Genomic DNA, 10,219 nt, shown 5'->3' on the forward strand with positions numbered 1-10,219 from the left:
GACAGAACGCCCCCTCCCGGTAGGCGCGTCCTCGTGGCGTGAAGAGAAGATGAAGAGGATGAGGGGATGGCGAAGGGGTGGCACAGACAGGCAGATGAAGAGGATGAGTAGATGGCGAAGGTATGGTTAAGGGGGCTGGCAAAGGGATGGCAAAGACAGGCAGATGAAGGTCCTGGGGTTGGACGGACGACCGGGAGGAGGACGAACAACAAAGTCCAGGGTGGTGATGAAGGTGGAGTGAGCCAAGGAGTGGTGCCCACGGCGGCATTGACGAAGGGAGGAGCCATGGAGGAATACTGAGGGCCACCATGGGGCTGACCGGAGACGACGACGACGAGGATGGAGTCCACCACGCAGCCGATGAGCTGAGGTAGTGGAGAGAAGGTGAAGATCTTGGAGGCCGTGACGGAGCCGCAGCGACGACCTCCCGAGAGCGAGGTGGAGATCCGAAGGTCTGAGGGCGGATGATTATTGAGTCTCCAGAGACTATTCTTGTACTCATTGCGAAGTATTGCCAGTTTACCTGCCTTACCGAGTGTTATTTCCTGTTTATCCTGCCTATCTACTGTGTATGATTCTGCCTGGTTCTCTGTTTTTTCAATTTTCTGGATTATCCCCTTTGTTTTGTTTGCCTGATCGGACTGATGTTTTTGCTTGGATCTATTGCCTGCCTACTCACTCTTGCCTTTTGGAATTCCCCTTTGTATGTTGAAAGATCTGACTGCTACCTTGGTTTTGACCCTCTGCCTGCCTTATCGTATTTGTTTGTGAAAACTGTCTTTAATAAACTTTCGCACATGGATTCTCACTCAGCCTCAGCATCCTCGTTACAATGTGGCACACATTATCCCCAGGTTTGCCCCTGCCAGGCCCCCAGGAGTGCAACTCGATAAATCCAAAGTGTACAATCCACTTGATTTGTTCCAGCATTTTTTCAGCAATAATGTCATCAGACAATTATGCAGTAACACAAATAAGCAAGCAACAAAGAGGATAGCACAAGGACTTCAATTCAAATGGACTGATGTCACCCCCACAGACTTCCTAAAATATCTTGCACTTGTTATTTTCATGGGACTGCTAAAACTTGGATCAGTGAAAGCTTACTGGAGGCAAAAAAACATTTTTTCAGTGCCATTTCCAAAGAAAGTGATGCCAAGGGACAGGTGGCTCTGCATATCCTCAAATGTGCACATGAGCGATCCGGCTGAGGACGTTGTGAATGACAGCAAAAAGAGCACATCAGACCATGACCCACTGTTTTGCCTCAAGCCTCTGATGACAGAAATCAAGGCAACATGCAAGTCCTTTTACCAGCCAAAAAAAAAATTAATCTGGCAATAGGTGAGAGGATGGTGGCAACAAAAGCCAAAACAGAAATGACACAGTACATAAAGGACAAACCGACTAAGTGGGGATTCTAACTGTTCTTGGCCGACTCTACAAATGGATACATGTCTAGCTTTACCGTGCACACAGGGAAGGCAAAGTTCCCGACTGGCTTTGGACTTTCCTATGACGTGGTTGTGGGCCTCCTGGACAAACTGTATTTGAGAAGTGGTTATCACATTTATTGTGATAACTTTTATACAAGCCCTCAGCTATTCAAACACCTGTCGTCTCTGCACTTTAGAGCCTGCGGTGCATATAGAGAGGGGAGGAAGGAAACCCCTAAATCCACTGTGAATGCCCTCTCCAAAAAATCCCAAAGAGGCACAATCAGATGGATCCGAGATGGTGACTTGCTCTTTGTCAAGTGAATGGACACAAGAGAGGTGTCCATCTGCTCGACCATCCATCAAGCCTACACATCTGAGAAGGTCGCGAGAAGGCAAAAAAAGAGAAATGGAACCTGGGAGAAAGTGAGCATTCCAGTTCCCACTCCAGTTGTGGAATACAACAAATACATGGGGGGTGTGGACTTGTCCGATCAGCTCATCCAGTACACCTCTGTCACCACAAAGCACATAGATGGTATAAGAATATGTTCTTACACTTTGTGGACATAGCCACATGCAACAGCTACATCCTCCACAAATAACTGTGTAAATAGCAAAAGACTACACCGCTGACACACTCTGTGTGACTCTGTGCTCAACTTGGCGAGGTGACAACTGAGGTAACAGTGGCTGCAGACAGGACAACTCATCACACACCCCTGCCCATTGTCCCCTTGGACCCAGCAAACCCTGCGCACAAGCCTGCAGATATCAGAAAGTACTGTGAGCACTGCAAGGCAAGCAGAGTGTACAACAAGACCCCCTGGCAGTGTGGGGCATGCCAGGTGCCCCTCTGCAACTTCCTGGAGAGGCCTTGCTTTGCTCACTGGCATGCCTAATAAAAAACACCTGGCACTGTTTGTAAAAAAAGGTCATTATTTAATTGTTCTTTACACATTTGATTGAACAATTAAAAGGGTTTGAAAAATAAAGTTTTTTGTTCAAAAACTGTTCACTATTGGTGTGTGAGGTGTGATTTTCAATAATAAATGACAAAAATCTAATTTTCGTTTTTGAAATTCTCTAGTTTATTGTAAATTTTTCACTCATACTGGCAGAAGCTAGTGATTATAGTTTATAAAGTTTTAAATATGGGTATTTTCCTTACACAAACGCATGGCTTCAGACTTCAGAAGGCCTTTATTAACCCCCTGGAGTAAAAGTTTCAGATTTCAGATTAAGATTCACTTTATTAGCTATTTGCAGTATAAAACCACATTGAAAAAAATGTGCAAGGAGCTCAAAGTGCAATGTCAACACATAAGATGACACAACATAAAAAACAGACAAGCAAGTGCCACATAAAAACTTAAAAGTAAAATACTGTACATTAAAAGTCTATACAAAAATGTTAAATGCCTGGTTTAAAGTGCTTTGTTTAAAGTGATCACAGCTTGGGGAAATAAACTGTTTAAATGGCGATCAGTAGAACATTTGACCGAGCGATACCTTCTCCCTGAGGGAAGCATTTCAAAAAAGGCCCCTGCAGGATGGCCTGAGGCATCATTAGCAAGTTGTAAAGCTCGGTTCAAGAGTCTAGCTTTATATGTGATATCTATATTTACCTATAGATATCCCCCATTTAGCATTTTATGTTTTGAGGTTAATTTTTAATTAGTCAGATGTAAGATAATTATATACTTTTTTAAATATTGTTTATCCTTATTATTATTTAATGGGGCTATCAGTAAATTAGCCTAATCATAATCAACACCTGCATGTGTAAACTTTGAAGAGTAAAAATGACAGAAGGTTACGTTAATTCAACTTTATTAAAAATGAATAATGGTAGGCCTTATCAAATTCCACTTCCAAAAGTCATACATTTGTGGAAAAAAAGAAAAAAAAAAAAACCTAAATAAACGAATATACAAATTTCTTTTAAGTATAATAAATAAAACATAAAAAGCAAAGATCAGAACATTTAATGAACAAAACCTGGTTCTGTACATGGCAGACGTAGTCGAAAAAAGCCTGTTGATAAAGGTAGGTAACCGGAATCAGTCCAGGAAACTTCAACAAATCCAGAGGAGCAAAGATACGAATGGGACTAAATAGCAGACAAATCAAATGAGTGAAAAACTAATCAGTGCGAGCGAGGCTATATGAGAGGAGATAAAACAATGTTTGATTAAACAATGATTTTTTGGCTGTATATCATAACATTCTGGGTTGTGTTTCCCAAAAGCATCATAAGCCTAAGTAGACCGTAGAACCATTGCCACCAACGGTCTCCACGATAAACTTAGCTCACAATGCTTATGAGAAATCCAATCCTGTATAGTATCTATTACATCAAAAACACATCTATTTGGATGCTTTTATAATACATATAATTTTTTTGCGAATTTCAGGAAAATTTAAACCATAAACAAGAGGGTTCAGGATGGGTGGAACAATAAGAAACTGCAGTGAAATAATAATTGACAGGCTTAGAGGGAGATCCAAAGTTGCGACCCGACTCAAAGTGACCTCACAAAAAAGAGCAATAGAGAAATTTAAAAGGATCACTATGTGTGGAATACAAGTTTGATATGCTTTCCTCCTGAACTCTGGTGAACTTTTTGTACAAATGATAAGGATTTTAACATAGGAATATAATATAAAACTTAAAGGCATGATAACAGTTGTGGTCACTGTGAAAAAGCCAAAAACATTATTAATAATAGTGTTTGCACAAGAAAGCTTGACAATTTCCCAGTTGTGACAATACACTTTCCACAGTTTGTTACCACACATAGTCAGTCTGGCATTTAAAATACCACCAATACCAATACAAAGCATTGGATAAATCCAGCTTATAGCTATTAAAACAGATACAATCTTGGGAGTCATTATGCTGTTGTATTGTAAAGGTTTACAGATTGCTACATATCGGTCAAATGCCATTAACATTAATGTTGTATTTTCATTTGATGCATATGAATAAATGACAAAAGCCTGTAAGAAGCATGCTTCACGGGACACCAAGTGTGTATCAGACAGCAAGTCTGTCAGTAACCTTGGGAAAAAAGCAGCTGTTCCAAACACAGAGTTGATGGACAAACATGCAATCAGAATATACATGGGCAGGTGTAAAGTCCTTTCCAGACAAATTGCAATAATTATAAAGGCATTAAAGAATATAATAGCACAGTATAAAATAATTCCCAAACTGAAGAAAGTATATTTTATGTACCCAATATTTTCAAACAACATCAAGTACAGATATGTTCCATTTTCCATTTTTTGTTAAGCAAAGGATGGATTCATTGACCTGAGGATGAAAGAAGACACAGTTCACGTGATTTTTACCTAAAAAAAACGATTGTTTAGTAACAATTTATTTTACATTGTCCTTGTTACATAATGCTACATGTAGTTAATATAGTAATAACTATAAATTATGCATAAGTACACACAACTAACCCTAAACCTATTCTTAATCCTAACTCTAACCCTACAGCAAGTACATTTAGTTAATTAATATTACTCTGCACCACTGCATTGTAACAAGGACACCTTAAAATTTAAGCTTAAAGTGCTTAAAATGCTTATCAGCTTTGTATAATTGTAGCCACAATGTTTAATAAATCATGTGAATATGAAATATTTAGTTAGTTTAACAATATACATGTACATGAAATTGCATTACCAGAAATACCTTTTGTGATACGATCTGACATTACTATCACTTTATCTTCAGAGAATGTGTGAATGTGCAGAGAATCAGGTCTAGCCTATGTGTGCTCTGTTTAGAAGACCTAAGAATCACCATACATGCTCTTTTATATAGCATAAAACAAGTCTCTGAAGACCTCTCTGCTGTGGCTTGACTTGTATAAACAGCACACCAGAAGTTTTCCTTAACTAAAAACATAAAAAATGTGGCACAGTGCGTAAAAATCTTGTTACTCAAAATGTACAGATAACACAGACACAATAATGAGGTTGTGAGTCTTTGGGAAGGTATTTTAGTTTAAATTAAAATTTTACATATGTAAAGTGTCGTGAATATGGTACTATAGAACTAGATTCATACACCATGTTCTCAGTGGTGTTTGTCTTTTAAATGACAAAAAGTATGTCTTAACACAGCCTTCGCCAGCAGGTAGTGATATTGATCTGTGTATAATTCAGTAGTATGTGGCATGTGAACCTCTCCTAATATTATAATTATAGTGTTGAATGGTTCATGCTTGAAGTCATGTGGACGTTCTCATTGTGATCAGTATTTCCTTGGTGTTGTGTCTTGTTGTTTATGTAAAGTAAGAAGTGTGCAAATGGTACCTTTTCCAATGCTAAATCCTGTTTAGATATTAAGTTATGGCATTAAACTTTAGATGGCACAGGCTGATAGCAAGCGGTCTATTGTATGTGAACCTTATACATTAAGATTATAGCTTATGTCAATGATATATCAAATGGTTTAATTATGATATTTGCTCAGGTGGTTGCTGGGTTTTTGTCTCTTATCAGCCTGCAACGTATATCTATTGTTAATGAGTCTACTGTATGTTCATTCATATGTACAGATATATGCATATCTGCCTATGTAGCAGCTTGTTTTCTCACTCAGCAGCACATGTTTATATAGTTGTATTTGGCTATTTCTTCCATTAACCTGTGCAGGGTGAATAGTTACTTTACAAATGTATAGCAATAGTCTCTTTCAGCTGTTGCATAACTCCATACTCAAAATCTAAAAGCGGCTGGGAAAGCTGCGCAACAGTGCAGGTTTATTTGGCATTGGCTATACATCCTTTAACTATCTGGAAAAGCTGTTTGTGTGAGGGAGGGCTCTACACATTTCTTATGTCTTGTCTACTGCTCTGTTGGGGGGTTATTTCATCTATGTTATGTGTGCAGCAGTAGCATGTTTTACATGCTCACAGCAATGTCTGTGAATGGATTGGCAGTAGCAAGTCTCTGTACTTGTTCTGCAGCAGCGTAGCAGATCTATTCCGCCAAGACCAAATACATTAACATTGCCATAACCATTACCATTACCATGCCAATCTCTCTGAAAGTTGTTGTCATGACAGAAATTTATATTTATGTTAGATTGGCACCATGTACATAATTTCCTGCTTCTGTTGTGATCTTCATATTACTAATGTAATATTAATACAAGTTTCTTGTATAGATAATAAAATAGTGAGGTTTTTTTTACAGTAATTTATGTTAATATGTACTATGATATTTTTTATTTTTCATGTATTTAAGTATTTTTGGTCAAATTAGTTTATTTATTATTTGTGTCTATTTATCCTCATCATATGCAATTCTAGCAAACACAAGCATGAGCACGAGAGATGCACATGAAAGAGATGTGGAACATAAGGAAGAGTTAAAGAAATCTTAAACGATAGAAGTGACGTTTTTGACTAATGCAAGGCCAGTAACTTCTTTGTCTCCACCATACAGGGTCGATGGCTCCGGCTACAGATGTAACAGTACACTGAATGGACGTTGTGATAACTAAATTAACTGAGTATAATCTCAGTATTGCGATTTTGCTGCTTTGAAGATGTTTAAAAGATTTAAGTGATTAAATACTGCTTTTAGTAACCTGTCTCCCTGTGTTAACTCTATTAGGCAACCTGATGGCTCTGGTGACTCTTGAGTGCACCTTCCCTAAGCTCCAGCAAACAACTGATTATGTTGAAGAAAACTGTCAAATATTCTGTTATGGGGAAGAGCGGTTACCAGTGTGCACGAGGTGATTTCTCAACGACGGGTAAGATCCTCTTTGGCCAAGCGAGGGCAACCTAAGGCAGGCGGTCACCACCGCCACTGAGCATCTCCTGAAGGGAGATGTGTTATGTGAGATGGGTATGAGAGTGGAGCGGATGACTGTGAGGCCAGCAACATCATTATATCATTAAGGGGAGATGAGCTGTGAGAAGTTACGGCAGTCTGACCCAGAAATGTGAGTTCCTCCATACCACTCACCAGAAACCGCATTCATTGGATGGCTTGTTTTTCATTGTGACAAGTGTCTGCAACTATGCCAGGGGACAACACCCTGATGGAGATTATAGATAAAGAGCTAATGGGAATGGGCTTTCAAGAACCAGTTGAGACCATGAGGTGATTGTCATTTGTTGTGGAGACAGAAACAAAACGTCTTATTTATGTCAGGACAATGATGTTTTTTTTTTTTTATAGAAGTGTTGATTTTGAACTAACATGTCTATAACTTATAATAGACTATAAGATTAAATCCTGAAGGTCGTTAGACATGTTGGCGGCTAAAGATGAAGAGAGCTTTTGTATGTTCAAGAAAAAGTCTGGATAACAAAGGTGAATGGTCAAAGGTTATTGTAATGAATTTAAAGCGGCTGCTTAAGGAGGCTGTTGAAAATATTATTTGTCTATAGTGAGAGAGACTGCTTGAGTGGAGGAAGGGATGGTACTCTGTCTGTCTTTCTGTTATCGGCCTGCTAAAGCAAGCTTAAACAAAATAATGATAATGAACCAAAACAACCCAGCTGACTTTTCTAAAAATCAAATGAATAATGAACAGAGATGCTTTGAAACTGGTTAAGAGACTATGTAAAATTAGGTAAAACTGAAAGAAAAATGTGAAGTAAATATTTTTAGAGTTTAATATCAAAAAGCGAACATTGAAAATGAGCAATTAACATATGTTAGTCAAGTTTGAGTGGTTTGCGTGATGGTGACTGCACTTTATGTCTTGTATGTGTTAGTTTGTGGTACTATTATTTCCTGATTTTGTGAATATTGTGTCATTAACCTCTGGAATGAGTGTTTTATCATTACAGACGGGTTAAGTGAAACGACAAACTTTAAAGAAGCTGATAATTCTGAGTCAATCTGATGAAAAGACGATACAGAACATGGGACGAGCTTTAATTGGATTGCTTTTCCAGCTCTGTCTGCTATTGGTAATTATGACTACTTTTGTCTGTTATGATGTTGATCTGAATTACTCTCTGGGGTGTATTCCAGAAAGCAAGTTTAACTTACCGTCAGATAAACCTTGTTGGTTAACCCCAAACTTGCTTACTCTGGGTATGTCGGATCCAAAACACCTGTGATGAGTTAGTTTAATCAACCTCCTATTGGTAACCCAGAGTTAATGCGGGCGCACGGCGAGTACATAAAGACATTTTCAATGGATCGCCGATTTCAGGAGTCACCATGGAAACCCAGGGAGAAAAAAAGCGAGCTACATACTTCGGTGAAACTGAGTTGGAGGTTTTAATGCTTGCTTATGAAGACTATAAGCCCATTATTACTAAAAAAGCAATACTGCTGCATCAGCAAAAGAAAGAGAGTTGGCTTGGCAAAAAATAACGGACAGAGTTTGCGTGAGTTTATAAAATTATAAATGGGCTATTTTCCCCTTTCATTGTGACGCAAAAATTATTTGGGGCATGTAGTAAAAATAGACAAGTATTTACTTGTTGGCCTCCATGCATTTCTTAATATTACAGTAGTAAGGCACATAATTGGCTAGTAATATGTTGGCTTCTTGTTTTATCAGGTGTAATCCTTCTGGAGCCAGAAGAAGTGTGAGCCAAGTCAAAATGAAACACAAAAACATTCTCCAGTAAGGTAATATTTTCTAAACTTACTAAACTTGTTACTGACGCCATGTAATTTAGTATTTAATGTAATTTAGTTTTCTATGTAGCCAATAGAAAGAAGGCTGAGGCCCATAAAACAGGTGGGGGTCCACCTCCACCTTCCCTCACCCCAGCTGAGGAGCTGGCACTGTCCCTTAATAAAGGGCCACCTGTGGTCGATGGGATTCCAGGGGGCAGTTCGTCAGACTCAGCTACCAAGACAAGTGGCTTAGTAAAATGTTGGTGTACCATATTTAATACTTATGATTTATTGATGTTTTCATTGTTTTTGTCAGTGTTTTAATAAAGAAAATCATCAACACTGTCACCAATTTTAAAAAGGCATTTTGAATGCATTTTACAGTCATTGATTCACTTGTGCAGTATGCATGCTGCTTTGACTGCATATGCTGTATACTGTAATCTTATTACTAGTACTCTTAGATGTTCTTTATGTCCTTCTTTATTAGTTGTATTTGTTTAAGAATATACATTGAGTATTGAATATGCATGATTATCTTATTGGTTTAATTATCTTGCAGTTGCTGATGGCCACATTGTATAATTGGATCCTCCTGCAACACCACACTCTGTCACAGTTGTAAGTGATTATTGTCTTTAGTAGTGATGGGCGGATCGATCCTGAAGTATCGATACTTCGATACTGACGTGGTATCAAAAAGGATCGATCCTCACATAAAAATATCGATCCAAATGTGTGTGTTTTTTTACCAGTAATTTTTTATTAATTTAGCACGCAATTCAGTGCGTAAAATAAGCTTCTAAGTGGGAAAATAAGTGAATGTTAGTGGATAATTGTGTAGGATAGAACTTTTTCTCCTAGTCATCTGGATACAAGATGAAACCAATCAATCACAGAGAGTGTTCGATGCTGCTTCACTGACCTCACAGGCCCAGTGCGTTTGGGAAACGAAGCCTTGCTTAGATGACAGAGAAACAATCGGGAGTTATTTCGCAATAAACAAACCAAAAGTGTACATAACGGTTCAAAATGTTGACGTCATTAAGTTTTTTTTTTAATGAAATTAATATTTTTATTCAACAACGATTGATGCATTAAATTGATCAAAAGTGACAGTCAAGGGTTTTACACTGTTAAAAAAAAATCTACTTCATATAAATTGT

At 38.2% G+C, this 10,219-nt stretch overlaps 1 protein-coding gene across 1 annotated transcript; it reads right to left on the minus strand.

Annotated features, from left to right (window-relative positions):
• Positions 1-3,806: 3,806 nt before the first annotated feature.
• Positions 3,807-4,724, minus strand: LOC307167015 (olfactory receptor 6N2-like; the record flags this gene model as incomplete). Its single annotated transcript, XM_079885880.1, has 1 exon — positions 3,807-4,724. The coding sequence occupies one exon, from the start codon at positions 4,722-4,724 to the stop codon at positions 3,807-3,809; it is 918 nt and encodes a 305-aa protein (XP_079742006.1).
• Positions 4,725-10,219: the final 5,495 nt, after the last annotated feature.

The sequence above is a fragment of the Squalius cephalus genome (genome assembly GCF_949319135.1).
Source record: "Squalius cephalus genome assembly, chromosome: 11".
NCBI lineage: Eukaryota > Metazoa > Chordata > Actinopteri > Cypriniformes > Leuciscidae > Squalius > Squalius cephalus.